A 19,333-nucleotide genomic window follows, 5' to 3' on the forward strand; every position below is an offset into this window, starting at 1 on the left:
TAGTTGGGGGTGGGGAGCGTCGGCATCCGCATGGTCTCTATGTAGCTCTTGTTGGCCTGTTTAAGTCTTCTTTAGTCAGAGATCTACTTGCTTCTGCCTGTTTGTTGGTTTTGATGAACTCCAGCCTTCTCCAAAGCATTCCTTCTCCTTACCGGCTGAGCCTTGTCTCCAGCCCCCACACTTTATATTTTTGGCTTGAGGAAAGGTTTCATGCTGCTCCCTGGTGCAGACTATATAATCTAGGCTGGCTGCGGACTCTTGGCAATCAGGACACCAAGCCTGGCTCCTTCCACTTCTATTATCCTAATCCAAAACGCAAGGCTTTACCACAAAGCACAGACCTGCCCATAGAAAACTCTCAGTAAACTTGATTTTTGAGAGCTCCTAAGGTGGGTGTATCCCAGACAACATCCAGGTGGTAGAAAGTGGGAAGCACCTGTGTCTTCAGATTGGTTCTGAGAACCAAGTCCATCCTAAATCCTTTAACCCCAAGCTATAGAAAGTTCTCCAAGCCAGGAACTCAAGTCTGAGAACCAGAGGCCAACTATGAGTCTACACATTTCCTGTTCCCTTGTTACTGTATGAATAGTGTGCTAAGGGGCTGGTGAGATGCCTCAGTAGGTAAAAGTGCATTGCACTGAACCTGACAAATACACACATACACACAAATGTAAAAAACAAAGAAACAAAACCAAATTTTCAGAGGCTATAGAATGTGTTGGATCCCATGGGATTGGAGTTAAAGATGGTTGTGTAGCACCATTTGGGTGCTGGGAATTGAACCTGGGTCCTCTACAAGTGCAACTAGTGCTTAATCAAATCAGAGCCATCTCTATCCTGGAGGGAAGGCTACAACTCAAAATAAGCCTCTGAATCTGACCAATCAGGCCCCTCCTCAGAGTAAGCAATAAAAGCAGAGTCCCTCTGAGACCAAGAGGCTGAGCTGCAGACTCGAGCAGCTGTAAAGACCCTGCCTGGAGGCAGAAAGCAGCTAGGCCGCCTGGACCTTAAACCAGGGCCCCTTGGAAAGGGAACTCTAACTTCCTGAGCTGTACACAGTGAGCTCCAGGTTCCAAGCTTTTCTGAGTTGTCACCCATGCTGGGGTGGGCTTTGATGAGGGAATTATGTCACTTCTGCCCCTGCCTGTCAGTAATCCCAATAAAGTTCATTGGTTCACCAAGTGGAGTTTTGGTGGTATCTGCAATTTCATGTGTTTTGGGCTCCCTACCTGGGGTGAATAGATGTGTATAGCAACTCCTAAGGACGCTTGTCACACAACACCCAATGAAAAGCTTTAAATACACCAGCAGTTGAGAATGTAGGCAAATCAGTAAGAAATTCTAGTAATGTGCTATACTTAAAAACTGGAATTTGGGCCAGGTGTAGTAGTTACATACTTTAATCAAAAACAAAACGGGGTGGAGGGGGGGTGAAGCAGCTACGTTTTTGTGATTTCTAGACCAGCCAGGAACACATGGTAACAGGAACAAAAACGCCTGATTTAGGATTTAAAAATTCCACTCCAAAGCCAGGCCTGTACTTCCAGCATTCACGAGGCGGTGGCAGGAAGAGCAGGTTGTCAGCCTCGGCTACACTGAGAGTTTACTGAACAAGCAGGCAAGCTATCCCGTGTCTTACGCATCATGACCATGAAGAAACTGCAGTGGTTCCTACTGCACAGCTACCCCAAACACAGGTTAGGTCAGCCATAACCCTAACACAGGCTCACAGAACCTGTTCCTTTAAAGACAACAAAACAACTCCAGGGGACATGTATAAAAACAAAGCCTATTTTATAAAACTCTAAGTTTATTCAAAGTGTTATAAGATTTTACTCTCCCCTCCAAGATATTATACAATTAAAAAAAATCAAAACTATTTTCTCAGCCTGTTTCTTTTTTCAGGACCAGCCTCTGCCCCTCCATGCCCTCCCTCTCCTCCCGCACCATTATAAACACCCCCACCCCTTCTCCAACACCGCCTTGACTGCCCAGCCGAGCCCAGCATGGCTATCCAGTCCTCTATGGCAGAAAGGCTGACTGATGGGGAATGGACAGGTGACAGTGTCCCCAAGGGACACTGGGGTGCTTTGTGCTTTTGGGAGGATAGTTGGTTGTTTTCAAGTAGGTCAGTGTTTTTGCCCATGGACACCTGTTTAGAGCCAAATATTTGGCTTAGGTCACCCAGAGCCTTGTAAAGCCTTTGTCCAGACCTTCCCAGGCATGGATCTATGACAGCTGGATCCGATGACTACAAACCATCTGTGTCCTTGTAAACTACTGTTAGGAACAGAAAGAGGCTCATGGGCTGCACAGAGTCCCAACTTTTCAGAGTATGGGCACCAAAACTCTGGGGCAGGATGTTGCGTGTAGTTTTAAGCTACCATTTTGGGTTTTGTAGGTAATGAGCCAGCACCAGCTAGGACCACAGGAGGCAGGGTGGCAAAGGGAAAAAAGGTAAGCAAAGATCCTTCTGAGATCCTCCTCCCATCCCCCCACATCCTACAAGTACCAGGATGATTCTAGAAAGGACGAAACAGAAGAAAAAGGATTCTGCTGTGGTGATGGAAAAGACAGGAGATGATATCTGCTCAGGGTCAGGGAGGGGCCTTCTGGAATCTGTAGCTGGCTGTTTTCCTGTTCTGTGAAGCTAGGTTGGGGCCAGAAGCCAGGCCCTCAAAGACTTCATCAGCTCTGTGCCTTGTCCTTAACTAGTAAGACTGTGTGCTGGCCGCCACTGGACACAGTTAGCACCACACGGTTCTCCAGCTGTTTGCCAGTCATCTCCACGGGACTCCAGACATCTTCATCCTGCCCGGTGCCCAGCTGGTAGTTGGTGCCCATGCCCCAGGCAAAAACACGACCTGCAAGGGACAGAAATAGAGGCAGCTGTCTTTGGGGTCTGCAGGAAAGGCCTAGGACATGGTGGTGAATTTTGGCCTTAACCAGCAGCAGTCTGGCAAGGTCCCAGCTCAGAAGTTCAAGGGAGACTGCCAGAGCCAGAGGGTCATGCCCTCTTTGCCCCAGGCCACATCCTAAATCTCTGTTCTTGAAACCAGCCACCAAGCAGGGCAGTGGTGGCGCACGCCTTTAATCCCAGCACTCTGGGAGGCAGAGGCAGGAGGATTTCTGAGTTCGAGGCCAGCCTGGTCTACAGAGTGAGTTCCAGGACAGCCAGGGCTATACAGAGAAACCCTGTCTCGAAAAAACCAAATCCAAAAAAAAAAAAAAAAAAAAAAAGAAAAAAAGAAAAGAAACCAGCCACCTTTTACTCTGTTGTTACTTGAGTTTGATATGCCACCCTCTGGTATGTTTTGTTTTGTTTTGTTTTGTAGTCCTGGCTGGCCCAGAACTCACTATGTAGACAAGGCTGGCTTCAAACTCATGGACATGTGCCCAACTCTGCCTCCTGAGTACTGGGACTAAGTGTGTGTCCGGGCACCTGATTTTCACAAAGGACTGAACCTCCATGGTGCAGTGCGAACTCCACTGCATGAGGAGTCCTCCCAGGCGAGCACAAACACCGCTGCCAGCCTCAGTGCTGCCGGCCTCCAGGCTGGGCCTTGGCTGCTATGTGTCCACGCCCTCTTCTGCTGGGCTGGCAGGACCCACATGACAGCTCACAACCACCATTAACTCCAGTCCCAGGGGATCTGATGCCCTCTTCTGGCCTCTGTAGGCACCAAGTACACACACTGTAAACAGACATACATGCAGGCAAAACAACATATAAATTTAAAAATCTTAAGCCCAGCATGATGGAATAGACCTCTGATCTCTACACTCAGAAGGCAGAGGCAGGTGAACCTCCATGAGTTCCAGGCTAGCCTGGTCTACATGGTGAGACCCTGTCTCAAAAAACAAAAGCTGAGACGCTTTTTTTTTTTTTTGGCCAGAGCTTCTGAGAATCAATGACAAAGCTGCGTCATCTCTAACACTGCATCTGACTCCATCTGACGGGAGATCAACATGCCATAGAATTTGCTAGGTATCATGACCCCCACTTTCCAAAACCCAACCGGATCTGAGGAACGCCACTTACCATCCTTGGACACAGCATACCCCACAGAAGCCCCACAGGCCACTGAGGAGACCACCGGCAGCCGGGAAATGAGGGTGGGTATGCTCTTCTCCTCGGCACCCTCCCCAAGGCCCAGCCGCCCGTACTCAGCCCGGCCCAGGCTGTACGCTTTTCCTGTAGACGAAGGAGAGGAGACAATAGCAACAGCATATTCCGAGTAAGATGGACGCACACCAGGTGAGGCAGAAGATGCTCTGCACAGGCCCCTAGTGCCTTCATCCTCTGAAGCACCAGGACAACCCTCACGGATGGGCCAAACCCCGATCATTGTGATGTGGCAGTCTCAGGGACTACTGTCTCCGAGATGGACAAGACTTGGGTATCCTACCTTCTGAATCCATGCACACTGTATGATGCTGGCCACCAGAGAAGCCCACCCAGGACTTGGTGGAATTCTTGAAGGATGTCAAGTTTTGAGGAATGAAGCAAGATCCAGTGCCCGGAGTTCCTGTTGTCAGGGGTGAGAGTGTTCCAGAAGCTTCCCTTCTCGCTGCCATCCCCAGCAAGGCGAGCCCCACCCATCCCCAGAAATGTCACCTTACACTACACCTCAGCTCCGAGGGGGCAGGCTATCCCACAAAGCAAAAACGGAAGAATGAATGCTAATGCGTGACTGGAATCCAGGGCACCGCGTCATTCCTGACGAGGACTCACCGAGCTGGTGATAGTTGGAGAGGCCAAAGCCGTACACGTGGCCCTCTCGGGAGATGGCAAATGTGAAATAGGCTCCACAGAAGGCATCCTGGAACCGCACCCGGCCCCGGGTTCCCCTGGATTTCAGCAGCACACATCTGGGGACCAGGAGTCGCTCTGTCAGTATAGAGGAGGCGGATCAGTGACAGAGTATTTCCAACGGAGGCTAAACAGGCCCTGGATTGGCCTGTTCAAACACCCTGCTCAAAAATTCAACTCTTGGAAAGAGAGATTTAAGGGGAACTTACCCTGTGCTAGAAATTTTCTGATCAAGACATTTCTCTTTTCACAGTAAATAATTAGGGGCAGGGTACGGGACAGGGGGAGCTAGAGGTAAGGGAATTAGCCCCCAAAGTCTCAGCCTCATCCCCTTGATTACTTACTGGCTGGTCTAAAACTCAGTGCGTACACCAGGCTAGCCTCAAACTCAAGAGATCCACACCCCTCCCTGCCTCCTGAGTGCTGAGTTGAAGGTGTGAGCACCACGGCCAGCTTGAGGCCTGAGTTTTAACACTGGAGGTGCATTGGCTATGAGCGGACACTGAATCCCATCCGCCTTTTACCTTTACCAGGGGATGGATAACTTAAAAATCCTCCCACTGGAGGTACAAAGTCACTTACCAAGGCCCTGCCGGCCACCTCGGTTGGCAAATAATTCAGGTACACGGCCCAGTTGACCTTGCTCCCCGCATCCCAAGGTGTAGAGGTCTCCATCAGCGGTGAGCATCACCAAATGGTCGTTCCCTGAGGTGAGAGAGCGCGCAGGAAGGGCTTGTCTTAAGGCCCAAGGCTGACCCTATGCCAGCCTGCCCTGCCCCGTGTGCCCAGCACTCACCCGAGGCCACCTTTACCACGGGCGCGTCCAGCTGCACTTGAACAGGCACCATGCTCTTCTTCATGGGCTCCAGCAGCCCGATCACACCATTATTGTCCTAAACGGGGAGGGACAGAGGCTCAGCAGCCAGTCCGGCCGCTCTGAAACGGCCAAGACAGCTGCTTGGCAGCGAGTGACGGCAGATATGGACAGAGAGACAGCAGCAGGGGCCTGGCCACACACGGAAATCTGGGAACTGGGTTAAAGTGAGGGGCAGAAGCGAGCAGAGGGGAGAGAGCAGCAGGGTCGCACTCCATCTTCTTGCAATATATTATTCTGAGCACTTTCTTTCCTTTTTAAAAAATATTTATTTTATGTAAATGAGAATACTGTTGCTGTCCTCAGACACACCAGAAAAGGGCATTAGATCCCATTACAGATGATTGTGAGCCACCATGTGGTTGCTGGGAATTGAACTCAGGACCTCTGCAAGAGCAGTCAGTGCTCTTAACCAACTTAAGCCATCCACCTCTCCAGCCCTCTTTTTGTCTTTTTTTCGAGACAGGGTTTCTCTGTGTAGCCCTGACTGTCCTGGAACTCACTCTGTAGACAAGGTTGTCCTTGAATTCAGAGATCCGCATGCCTCTGCCTCCTGAGTGCTGGGATCTAAGCACCACTACCGCCAGGATATTCTGAGCATTTCTGTGCCTCTACAGGTGTGCTGGCAGACTTTAAACCCAGCACTAATGAGTTACAATCTTTGAGCTTGAGTTCCTCACAGTGAATTCCAACCCAGTCAGAGATACTCAGCAAGAACCCAGCTCAAGTCAATGAGGGCCTGGCAGAGTGGCGCCCACTTTTAATCCTAGAGGCAAGAGGATCTTTGTGAGTTTGAGGCCAGCCTGAACTAAAGGCAAGCTCTAGAACAGATAGAATTACATAGAGAGACTATGCCTCAAAAAATAAGTATGAATGAATAATTGCTTTTATAATAGCCTTAATAAGGAAATAACCATGAAATTCTTTCTTTTTTTATTATTTACTTTTACTGTAGTGTTTGTGGGTGTTTTACAAGTATGCATGTCTTTACACCCCATATGTGCCTAGTACCCAAAAAGGCCAGAAGGCACTGGTCTTCCTCGCACCTGAGTTATAAACAGCTGTGAGTTGCTGTGTGCGTGTTGGGAACCAAACCGGAGTCCTTTGCAAGAACAACACCTGGATGCCTGGTAGTGGTGGCACACGCCTGTAATCCCAGCACTTGGGAGGCAGAGGCAGGCGGATTTTTGAGCTCGAGGCCAGCCTGGTCTACAGAGTGAGTTCCAGGACAGCCAGGGCTACACAGAGAAACCCTGTCTCTGGGAAAACAAAAACAAAAAAAACAACAACAACAAAAGAACAATACGTGGTCTTAACCCCTGAGGCATTTCCAGCCACAGTTCTGAAACTCTGATTCCCAGGCTGGGGCTGTCCTCCCTCGACAGAGCCCTCACTTTGATCTCTGCTTCTGCCCAAGAATGTATTTCCAGCACCCAGGAGATAAAGAGAGGATCAGAAGTTCAAAGTTATCCTCAGCTACATAGTCAGTGTGGGGCTAACCTGAGATACATGAGACCTCATCTTAGGGGAAAAACCTACAAACAAAGATTACACTCCCCTGCTTTCGAGAGACCAAGAAGGGACATTTCCCAACCCACAGACCTTTCTCTCAAACTCCAGAAAGGGGATGCAAAAGAGAGTGAGGAGGAGACAAGACTGCGGTGTCCGGGGCCAGCGCAGCCCAGAGGCAGCCTGACCTGCCTCTTCCCAAAGACGTGCACTTCCTCAAACTCCCAGGCAAACAGTTGAGGAGTGGACAGGCCTGTGTGACAACGCTGGGATTAGGATCTGGGACCACCCACATGTGTGGCCCTTACTTCCCAGCAGTTCACAAACACTTCGATCCTGTGCAAAGTGGATCACTTGGGGATCGAGTTAATTCTTCCTGTCAGCCCCAGTCTTACCCGGAAAGAGCCCCAGAGGAAGACACGGCCATCTTCGGTGAGGGCTGCTGTGTGACTGTCCCCCGCTGACACCTGCACCACTTTCTCTTGTAGTTCCACTTTCCCAGGGACCATTTCTGAGCCCTCGACTGAAGTGTCCCTTCCCAGGGCACCCTCGTCATTGCAGCCGAAGGAGTAGACCTGCGCCCAGGATGTCCCGTTAATACAAAGTCTGGCCCCGTGGCTCCTTGCGTAGGCCACTGCCTGCCTCGATAGCCAGATTCTGTTCCACACCCTTGCGCCCAGGCCCCATCCAACCCGTCCCAACCCGTCCCAACCCTCTGACCTACCTGGCCGCTTTGGCTCAGACACACAGTATGCATGCCCCCAGCCTCGGCCTGCACCACGTCCTGCAGAAGGGGCACCAAGGCCGGCTTCTTCCTCTCCAGCACACTCTCACCCAGCCCCAGCTGGCCCACGTCGCCCTGGCCCAGTGTCAGCACCAGGCCTGGTTCTGTGTTGTGGGACCTGTGTGAGACTAAAAGACGGAGAAGATAGCCCCTGAGTGTATAGGATGAGGGCAGACAGCTGAGGGTCCTGTCACAGGCTCTGGGATTGGGATGGCCAGGGGTTCAAGCCCTTCCTCTGCCAATAGGGTCATAAGCAAGACCTTCGTGGACCTAAGTATCCCCCTTTGTGAACAGAGGATGACAACGGTATCTGTCTCCTCCCTAGGGTTATTTTGAGGTTTAAAATCCATGCATGTTATTGACATGAGGAAGGAAGAGAAACAAGGAGACACTCCGCACAGTGAAAGGGATCTGGGTAGGTAGGGCACCAGGACAGTGAAGAGACAATTTCCAGGTGAGCCCATGTCACAGATGTGACCCATACTGCCAACCTTTACTAACCGGTTACTCTACACACTAGCTGGCTCTGCAGACCTCTCATATTTAGAAGAACCTGTCGCCAGCCTCTGATTCCAGCCCTCAGAGGCAGAGGCAGGCAGGTCTCTGAGTTCTGGGATAGCCAGGGCCATCCTCTCCCAAACAGACATCCCAGGACACGAAGCAAATCACCAGAGTTTGCTTAGCAACTACCTGGTATCAGCTCCCATCTGAATGCCCCTCTACCTCCGGCTGTGATTTCCAACTCCTGAACACGGGAGGAAAACAAACTGCCCCTTCAGTACGGAAGGCAGAGTAAGAACCCTCAGATCTATTTGCAGAGGTGTGAGCCAACCAGTGGGCAGTGTAAGGCCTTTTGGTAGCCAATCAAAGCCTGTCGCAGCCCTCCGGTCAATGGCATCCAGTCCCCTCCCCAAGGGTGTGGCCCCGGCTGCCAGGGCCACTGTGGCTGCACAGAGGCTGGACTGGGCAGGGAGCCATCGGGTTGGGTTTTCTGGTCAGTTGGGCTTGGCCCACAGGCACCTTGGCAGGAGCGAGTAGCAGGACCGCGGTTACGAGTGTCTGCAAAAGACAGACACTGTCTGAGCGTGCCGTCTACGCTCCTCCCTCCCAGGTTAGAGGTCAATTTCCCTGGTCCTTGCCACACTCTGGGGTTGTAGAGAGAGAAAATGAAAGGACAGGTCCCTCAGACAAAGCTGGGACATGATCTCTAATTCTCAACGACTCAGGATGGCGGAGCTCTTGTCTCCACGAAACCAAGGGAGGCGCAGCCTCAGCCAGATGAAGTGACCTGCCTGTGGTTACAGTGACAAGGTAGCAGTCAGGACCTAAACTACATCTGAAAGCCCAGCAGGTCCAAGAGCCTTGGGCTTTCAAGCCGTCAATTCAGAGCAAGGGCCAAGGGCTTTTCTGGTTACTGGGGGAGGAAGCCAAAGTCCTTCAGACAGGCAACACCATGCTTGTGCCTGGGGCCAGGCTCTAGGATCCTGGTTGGGGTTGGGGGTCCCAGCATTGCTCTGATGAGCTTGGCTCAGGCCTCTTTTCTGACTGCTAAAGAGCTGACCTAGGTACGATGCAGGAGACCCTCCAGCTGAGCAGGGTCCTTGGACATCTAAGGCCCTCACAGCCTCAGGCCAGGGAGGAAGGAGCGTAGGCCCAGATGTCTCACTGTTTGGAGAGAATACTCTGAGCCTAGAAGGGATCACGGCCACCTTACCTTTCACCTTCTTGCTTTTGGGGATGGCATCTTCTGGGGGTGACCTTCTCTTAGCTATGCGCTTGGGTGGCATCTTCTTGTCCTGATGGGGGGAAAAAAACCCAGCCAAATACTCCATGTCAGAATAACAGAGATTGTCCTGTGCATATTCATCAAAGCCGGAAGTGTGAGAGGACTCCCCTGGCAGTCACAGATCCTGACATCCATCCCAGAGAGGGTCCCATCTCACCCTGACAACCGGTGAGTGGTGACCAAGTTCACAACTACTCTGTACTGTTGCTACGCTGTGTGGAGAAATGACCTTAATAGTAGTGGACTAAGAGCCAGATGTAGCTCAGCTCCGGGACAATCTCCCCGAGCCAAGTCCAATCCTATTCTCTTTCCAGCACTTCACAGCCGGCCTGGTAGCACATGCCCGTGAGCTCAGCCCTAGGAAGGTGGACGTGGGGAGAGGTCGTTACTAGTGGACTGGCGGGCCACACACGTGAATAACCATGAGAGAACTGTACAAAGCCATCAAAATAGACGTTTCTAGAAATGAGTCTATCGAACAGAAAGATATTCCTTGTGACAAAAAAAAGCAGACAGGAGCCAGGTGTGGTGCCTACTCAAGACCCAGCACAGCAGCACCCCGAATTCTCTGGTCTACATAGTAAACTCCAGGCCAGCTTGGGCTACACAGGGAGGCCCTGTCTCAAAACAAAGTAAAACAGCAAACCACACAACACAAAATCAAACCGGTTAAGCCCAACCCACGCAGCCCGAACGCTGATGCTATCCATTCAGGCTTCTTAGCCACTAGACTATTATTTCGAAACAGGGTTCACTGCAGCTTTAGATGGCTCTGAGCGCCCTCCTTCTGTCTGCACCCCCTAAGCTGAATTGATAGGCATGTGCTTCCACACATGCAGCTACCATGCAGGGTAAACTGAGCTGGGACAAGGTGCTGGGGCGTGGCTCATGGCCGGAGCTCCTGCCTGGCTTGTCTGAGGCTCTGGGTTTCATCCCATAACAGGAAAAAAAAGGTGTAGTTCTAATCAAGTCGGGAGGGTGTCCACCTTAGGTCTCAGCACTCAGGAGGGACAGACAGACAGATTTGGTCTACAGCGTGAGTTCCAAGACTGCAAGGGCCCTGTCTCGACAAAACCAAAACCAAAACCAAAAAAAATAATAATAATAATAAAAAAAAAAATAGGGCTGGTGAGATGGCTCAGCGGTTAAGAACACCGACTGCTCTCCCGAAGGTCCTGAGTTCAAATCCCAGCAACCACATGGTGGCTCACAACCATCCGTAATGAGATCTGACCCCTCTTCTGGTGTGTCTGAAGATAGCTACGGTGTACTTGCATATAATAAATAAATAAATCTTTAAAAAAAAAAAAAAAAAAATAGAGAAATAAAATAAAGCCGGGAGTGGTGACACACACCTTTAGTCCCAGAAGGCTAGCCAGCCGGGTCTACATACTCAGACTTAGTTCCAGCACAGGCAGGGTTATAGAGAGGCCCAGACTCAAACACAAAAAAACCTCAAGAAATGAAAAAACGGTCCCACAGTAAATGCTCGCTCAAGAAATAAATGTTGGTGGTAGCATGGTGTTTAGGGTCTTCTCCAGGTAACACTGAGATACAGAGCTGTGGGAATCTAAGCAAGCTCACTCACTGGTCCTTCTCCTGACAGACAGGAATGACAACGCAGCTCAAAGGCCCTTTCTCAGTGTCCCCTGGGGATCTGGTTGGCACCACCCCACTGCCTCCAATGAAGTCCAAATACCTCAGGCTTCCCAGTAGTCGACTCAGAAGGTAACGACTTCTGACTCAGAGGGAGGAAACCAACGCATTCAACACAGGCCCAGGCTCCTGCAGAGCCTGTGTGGGTTGTGGCTGTCCCAGTTCTGTGGTGAGGCGGCCATTCTGAACTCTGACCAGCTAGCTTCCACCCTTCCTGCAATGGGACCCTCCCTCCTCCTCTGCGCCACAGAGACCCCTCTCCCCACAGTGGTCTTTGGGATCACTGGGAACTCAATTCACCTTCCAGGGCTCTAGTAAGCTCAATCTTTAACAATCCTTTAACCATCTGTTAAAAAGGAGATGACAACGACCTCTGAGGGTGGACAGAAGCCTGGACCCTAGCAGGGAAGGTACTCAGACAGGGACATGGACACCATCTCACGAACATTCTGGAGTGCCTGGGGTGCCCTGCTTCCGGTACTCAGGAGCTTATGTTCAGGGGGAAAGTAAGGTTATTGTGAAAGTCATGCCTTGTTCCCCTCCTCCCAACCCATCCTTCCCTCCCACAGAAACTAAAACTAGGAAATGCCCCTCATGAATCTTTGCCACACACAAAAAGTTTTTACTTTTCAAAAGCAGATGAAGTTGGGCATGGTGGCAAATGCCTGCACCCCTGGCACCCGTGACGCACAAGTCATTCTGAGCCGCAGTCAGGCTGAGGAGAGCCTAGACTACGCAAGGGATGGCCGTGCGAGCACTCTCACGCTGAGCACAGCACACCTCCACCATCCTAGTGCGGGGACAGCACACCTCTACCATCCTAGTGCGGGGCATGGCGGGAAGATGCACAGATCGCTGAAGCTCACTGGTGAGCCAGCGCACCCTCGGCGGAGCTCCAGGCTCACCAGTGAACAACCAATGAAGACAGCTGTCACCAAACCTCTGACCTCCACACGCACACTGCAGTCCCTTGTTCATGTTCAGATGGACAACACGTGCAGGCAACACACAACAAACTCAGCCCAGTCCAGACACTGAACACACGGACACACCTATTTCAGGGCTGAGGAACCTGACCTCAGAAGGTAACTTCCCTCGCTCACGGTCACACACCCAAGGACAGGCAAGAGAAGGCCCAAGCCCTTTTTTTAAAAAAAAAAAAAAAGGGGGGGGAAGGTATGCTGTTTATGGTGGCACACACCTGTAATCCCAGAATGTAGGAAGCTGACCTAGACTGACCAAGGTCACACAGTCCTGTCTCACCACTGCTACCCAAAAGTGTCACCTAAAGATACACGATAACCCAGGTTGGAATTTGAGATGGCCAGAGCAAATCTCTTGAAATTCCTGGTGGGTTTGGCCAAATTCAAGGAGCAGAAAGTCAAGGTGTATGTGTGTGTGGGGGTGTGTGGAGGAGTGCCAGATCCAACAGGTCTCCGGCTGAGGGGAGCTCCTGGGACACCCCAATTGTCTATGAGCCAAATTCCTCATCTGTCCCTGGGCAACTTTAGTTGCTGCGGGAACCCAGAAGCAAGGCAGGGGAAGGGTACCTTCTAAAAGTGGGTCCAGGTGGGCACGGTGGGCAGAGGCAGGATTTGTGATCCCCACACAGGGTTTCCTCTGTGTAGCCCTGGCTGTCCTAGAACTCACTCTGTAGACCAGGCTGGCCTGGAACTCAGACTCAGAAATCCACCTGCCTCTGCCTCTGCCTCCCAAGGGCTGGGATTAAAGGCATGCGCCACTGCCCGCCGTGAGGGCCACACTTCAAGGCCAGTCAATGAAAGTCTACATGTGAGATATACCCTGCTTCTAGAAATAAAAGAGCCAGGGCTGGAGAGAAGGCTCAGTGCTGGCCGTTCTTCAAGAGAACCCAGGTTTGGGTCCCAGCACCCATAGGCGGCTCACAATCACCTGTAACTCCAGTCCCAGGGGATACAATGCTCTCTTCTGGCTTCCTTGGGCCAATGCATGTGGTACACAGACATACATGCAAGCGAAGTACTAGAATATACATACATGTATAGAAAACAACCTTAAAAAGACTTCTGTCTTCTCTCACCGTATTAATACCCTGGGATCCATCATCAAGAAACTTAAAAACTGGGAAAAGAGCGAGTCAGCTTCCATTAATAAGAACCTACAGTGGCCGGGTGGTGGTGGCGGCGCATGCCTTTAATCCCAGCACTTGGGAGGCAGAGGCAGGTGGATTTCTGAGTTCGAGGCCAGCCTGGTCTACAGAGTGAGTTCCAGGACAGCCAGGGCTATACAGAGAAACCCTGTCTCGGAAAAAAAAAAAAAAAAAAAAAAAGAACCTACAGTGTATGGCCCTGTAAGAGCTCAGACCTGTCACCATGTCAGAAACAGATGCGCAGACCACAGGTGAGATGACACCCCAGAGGACAGCCCCCAACCAGGGCTGGAGCTGCCTGCAGCCAGTTTCCTCACCTGCTAGGTCAAATGGGTAAGTATATACTAAGTTAGACAACCTACCAGGATCCGGGTGTTTTCCAGTTACTCCCATTTCTGGAGGACTTGGCAACCCCAGCAGTGGTCCTCCCTTCCCCCACACTCAGAACTTTTTAGCTAGACTTAGAGGAGGAAGAATATCTTTGTGGGAAAGGCTACCTGGAGAGAAGGGAAGGCCTGTGCAGGCTGCTGCTGTGTGCTGCCAGTAACTAACTGGAGCAGGCACAATGCAGACCAGGAAGTCCTTCAGCCAGGTCTAGATGGATGTGGTACATCCTGGGGCTATCTGTTCATTTTTTTTTCCTAGGGAGAAGAGCAATCGCAGCTTTGCAGATTATAGGACACATCACCTTCCTTGTACAGGCGAGGAGACTAAGGTTTAAAAGAATCTGGTGGGACCTGCTCACTCCAGACTCCCGTTCTTAGTTGTCTCTCTGACCAGAACCTGGTGAATCACTTCCAACTCATCTTTTCTGAGCTCCATTTGAACGTTCTTCTTGGGTGAAGCAGCCTTCTCCTATATCCGCCACACCCTCCCCACAAGCACCAATGATGTCTATGACCCCAAACACTTCTAGTAGTTGAATGTGCTGTACCCCATCCCATGTCTAGATTAGCCTGACCTTGTTACCCAAAGCATATTAAAACCTCACCTGGAGAGCTATCCCCAACCCTCCACAGCCCGGTTACGGCTTCCGCTTTGGAGTTCCCGGTCTGTTTCATACCCTCAGCTTGTGCTACCGCACACGTGGTCAGAGGACTTAATTTCTGATGAACCAAAGACTTGGCGGCAGCGACGCTCAAGTTCCACAGGCATACTTTGCTGATCTCAGGAGACCCTAACTGTGGACCCATGGAAGTCTCGCCAGGGAGCCCCTGAGCCCCGCAAAGAGCACGGAGGCCCGCCTTTGTCACCATTGTTCCCCAGCGGCAGGGAAACGTCAGGCAGCAAACAACCGGGTTGATGGGGGTTAAGGGCAGGCCACGGTCTGTGGCTGCTGCTCATCCCTCCCCACCGGCGACTCCCCGAGCTTCCCGCGGCCGGGCGAGCCCGATCCCCGCGCACCAGCCGTTTGAATCTCCCGCCGCGGAGCGGAGCGCGCGCCCGGAGCGCGACGGCTAAGGGGCCCGTGCGCGGGCGAGGCGGGCCCCACGCGGGCCGGAGCTCGCGCGCCCGGAGCGCCGGCGGCTTCACGTGCAGCCTGCCACGTGGGCAGCGATCTCGGCCCACCACGACCTCGCGCGCTTCCCGTTTTCCTGTCCCCAGGGCTCCCCACGAATGGGAGCGCGACCTACCTCGGTGCAGGGACGCCACAAGCAACTCCGGCGCTCGGCGGCCGGCGGCGAACTGCCCTGAGCATGCGCTCTGCGGGCCTCCGGCCGCGACCCTGGCCAAAAGGGAAAACACAGAGCCGGGCGGCCCCTGGCGGCCACCGCGGGAAGTGCGCACGGCTGCTCCTAGTTTATAAGCAGCATTCTGTATTTGGGAGATTCCTCCCCAAGTGGCATGAGTGGACCGAAAACCAACCGGAGAAACTATCAGAATCCCGGCTTGTTTAGGAAAATCTGGTGCGTATGATCTGTACGGAACAAAACAAGGTTGATGGTTCTAGTTCTCAAAGTATCTATGCAGAAAGCTAACCACCCAATACAGAGCTGTCTGATTTAGTCTAGTTAGTGCTCAGGAACGGCTAATTAAGTCTGAGTGGAAAAGACATTCAGGATGAATAACACTTCCTCATTTATTATATGTATGAGTGTTCTTCATGTAGGTATGTCTGTGCACCATGTACATATATAGTGTTTGCAAAGACCAGAAAGAGAGCATTGGTTGCAGTAGAAGTGGAGTTACAAATGGATGCGACGGCCAGGCAGTGGTGGCGAATGCCTTTAATCCCAGCCCTTGGGAGGCAGAGGCAGGCAGATTTCTGAGTTCGAAGCCAGCCTGGTCTACAGAGTAAGCGCCAGGGTAGTATGGATACACAGAGAAAACCTGTATCAAACACACACACACACCAAATGGATGTGACCCGCCATGTAGGTGCTGGAATGGAATTTCCATCTTCTGCAAGAACAAGAAGCATCCTTAGCCACTGAGCCATCTCTCCTGTCCCAGAGGGATGACCTTTGCAAAGACAGTAAGACGTGTGAAACGGCCATTTAGTCTCAAAGTAGAGGGTGAAGACTAGTGTGCCCATGGAGACAGTGTGTGATTATGGGAAGGTTCTGGTCACAAGATAAGATGTTCAGAACTTTAAGAATGGATTTTGGGTAAAGTGTAACTATGGAGAGGCAAACAGCAAGCGGGAAGTGGAAAAGGTAATGCCTGGGTTGGTGGCACCACCCACAATCCCAACATTCCAGAAGCGGAGGCAGGAGATTAGGAGGGATACATAGAGAGTCTATCCCAGAAAGGAAGGGGGAAAAAACCACTGGGGAGAAAAGAGGAGCACTCACTGGCTGCAGCTCAGTGGCTGAGTGAGTGCTTTGCCTAAGTGTGAGGTGCAAGGCTCAACTCCAAGGCAGTCAAGGGAGGGAAGGGAACAAAAAAACGTGACTCAGAGCTGGGAACTGTTGGAGTTTGGAGCTTACACCGGAAACAGATCACTGTGGGAAATGGTTTAGGGCTGGAGAGATGGCGCAGTGGTTAAGAGCACTTGGCTGCTCTGGCAGAGGTCCAGAGTTCAATTCCCTGTAAATGGTGGCTCACGACCATTTATAAAAGGGATCTGCTGCCCTCTTCTGCCATGAAAGTGTACATGCAGACAGCACACTCCTACACTAAAAAAAATAAAAATCAAGAAAAATAAAAAAAGAAAGAAAGAAAGGAAAGGAAAAACTTCCTCTAACATCCTCATACAAGCAGCCCTGTAAGATAAGATCTAAAGTTTCCTGAGGAAAAAACATTTGATTGGGTACGGCTTCCCTGAGGGCATCGATCTGTGCAGAAAGTATTTTCTGTGTTTCACAAATTACTTCTGACTCCAAGTTGTCCTAAACTGACATTTTTAGCATTTTAAACATTTTTCTTTTCCCTTATTTATAAGACAGGGTCTCACTGTGAACCCCTCCTGCCTCTGGCTCCCTAGAGATGGGACTAAAGATATTTTCCACCACCATGCCCAGTTACTAAAGCACAAGACCAGCACCTGAAAAGGGCTGGCACCTTGGCTCATGCATCAGCAAGAGTGGGGTTCACAGCTGGGGCAGGGACCCCTCACCATTCACAGCTGTCACCTACCATTATACACTCACGCGACCACATTTTACAGTTTTATTTGTGTGTGTATGTTCATGCTTGCGGAGGTCAGCGGGCAACCTCCAGGACTGAGTTTTGTCTTCCCACTATGTGGGTTTGAGAGAGCAAAGTCCAGTCTTCAGGCGTGGCAGCCGGCACTCTTACCTACCGGATGACTTCGCCAGCTTCATTTCCCCTACTGTGCAGTGCCAGCTCCAAAGCAACCCCCTACTGTTGTCTTACCTTTTCAGGTTGACTTCTGCCTCCATCGTGACCTCCTCCCCTGGATGGTAAACTGTGAAGTTTCTCCAAGCTTCACCCTGGAAACTCTGATGTCTTTCTCCAAGATCTTATTCATTCACATGGCTTAATGTAATCACAGAAAAATGACCATCACTTATCTTCCCTTATAAAACTTTATTTTTATTCATTTATTTTTTATTGTTTTTGGGAAAGCCTCGTGTCTTTGAAGATAGCCCAGGCTATCTTTAATCTCCAATTCATAATTACAGGACTGCAGGGGTGTGGCACCAAGTCTCTGTCACTCAATCTCATCCACTTTTTTTTTTTTTTAGGTTTTTGGTTTTTGGTTTTTTCAAGACAGGGTTTCTCTGTATAGCCCTTGCTGTCCTGGAACTCACTCTGTAGATCAGGCTGGCTTCGAACTCAGAAATCCACCTGCCTCTCCCTCCAAGAGTGCTGGGATTACAGGCGTGTGCCACCACCGCCTGACTAATCTCATCCACTTTTAAAATCCATGTACATATTTTATATATGAATGCTCTGTCTGCATGTATGCCTGCGTACCAGAAGAGGGTATCAGATCCCATTATAGAAGGTTGTGAGCTACCACGTACCCCCAATACTAAGTCAGGAGGAAGACAGGGAGCATTAAAAGGATGGCACTTTTCATTCCAGAACCTGGAATGAAGTTGGAGTCTCTTGCCTACTTATACATTTGGTGTGAAGGTTGCCGTAGAGATATAATCAAATAAGCCTTAAACAACCATCTATAAAGGGATCTGATGCCCTCTTCTGGTGTGTCTGAAAACAGCTAGTGTACTCACACATAAAATAAGTAAACCTTAAAGGGGGAAGGAGGAACTTGAGCAAAAGCAGTGAATCATGCTTAAAGCCTGCACTTATATATGAACATAGGTGTGGCCCCACTGCCTTCCCAGATATGCATTTTTTAGGTATCTCACAAATGTTTACAAATAATTTCTGTGGTATTATCTGTCATAATCTTATCCAGTACACCCCAGGAACCACCCATGGTCATTCCCATTTCTCAGTGACTCTTTGAAGACTTGCTATGTGTGTAAAGACAGTTAAGCAAGGGCCTGCTCACAGAAGCCAACTCAGGAGGCAGAGGCAGAGGCAGGCAGGCTTTCCAGGACAGGGAGACTCTTTGTCTCAACACCCTCCACCCCCTCCTAAAACAAAAACAAAAACAAAAAAACAACCTATTAATAGAGGTTCCAGAGAACCTTGAGTTCCCAGCACCCACATGGTGGCTCACAACCATCTAAGTCCATTTCTCAGGGATCTGTGCCTTCTGATCTGCACATGGCACACAAAAACACATGCAGGCAACACTGACATTAATAAGTGGCTAGAGACATGTCTCAGCTATTAAGAGCATTCATTGGCTGCTCTCCTAGAGGACCCAGGTTCAATTTCCAGCACCCACCCACCCACCTAGCAGCTCACAAATATCTTTACTTTGTTCCAGGGAACCTGACACTTTCATAGCTATACGTGGCAGGCAAAACACTGATACACAAATTATAGATTTAAAAGCCTTGGCCGGGTGTGGTGGCGCACGCCTGTAGTCCCAGCACTCTGGGAGGCAGAGGCAGGCAGATTTCTGAGTTCGAGGCCAATCTGGTCTAGAGTGAGTTCCAGGACAGCCAGGGCTATACAGAGAAATCCTGTCTCAAAAATAAATAAATAAATAAATAAATAACCCAAAAAACAAAAAAAGGGCGGGGGAGGGTCAACCCAGTCTTAGTGGTGCAGGACTTTTTAAGCCCAGAATTAAGGTGTGAGAAGAGGGCACATCTGAGTTTAAGGCCAGCCTGGTCTACAGAAGCAATTCCACAATAGCCCCGGCTATACAAAGAAACTGTTTCAAGACAAAGAGGGTCCAGCAAGTTATCAATCTTCATAGGAGTTGGAACCTTATTTTTATTCAGGAATAGGCT

At 50.5% G+C, this 19,333-nt stretch overlaps 1 protein-coding gene across 3 annotated transcripts; it reads right to left on the bottom strand.

Moving 5' to 3' along the window:
- Nucleotides 1–1,382: 1,382 nt before the first annotated feature.
- On the bottom strand, nucleotides 1,383–17,453 carry Rcc1 (regulator of chromosome condensation 1). 3 transcript variants are annotated; one of them, XM_052177574.1, is made up of 11 exons: nucleotides 17,370–17,453; nucleotides 9,695–9,776; nucleotides 9,001–9,039; nucleotides 7,921–8,108; nucleotides 7,592–7,771; nucleotides 5,610–5,706; nucleotides 5,396–5,518; nucleotides 4,736–4,891; nucleotides 4,410–4,529; nucleotides 4,043–4,195; nucleotides 1,383–2,864 (listed from the first exon to the last, which is right to left on the bottom strand). In XM_052177574.1, exons 2-11 carry the CDS (start codon nucleotides 9,765–9,767, stop codon nucleotides 2,689–2,691), a joined length of 1,305 nt encoding a protein of 434 aa, XP_052033534.1. In that variant the 5' UTR covers nucleotides 9,768–9,776; nucleotides 17,370–17,453; the 3' UTR covers nucleotides 1,383–2,688. The 3 variants fall into 3 exon arrangements, with proteins under 3 accessions (XP_052033534.1, XP_052033533.1, XP_052033535.1); XM_052177573.1 differs by lacking the exon at nucleotides 17,370–17,453 and adding an exon at nucleotides 15,185–15,286; XM_052177575.1 differs by lacking the exons at nucleotides 9,001–9,039; nucleotides 17,370–17,453 and adding an exon at nucleotides 15,185–15,286.
- Nucleotides 17,454–19,333: the final 1,880 nt, after the last annotated feature.

Source organism: Apodemus sylvaticus, chromosome 3 (assembly GCF_947179515.1).
Source record: "Apodemus sylvaticus chromosome 3, mApoSyl1.1, whole genome shotgun sequence".
Lineage (NCBI taxonomy): Eukaryota > Metazoa > Chordata > Mammalia > Rodentia > Muridae > Apodemus > Apodemus sylvaticus.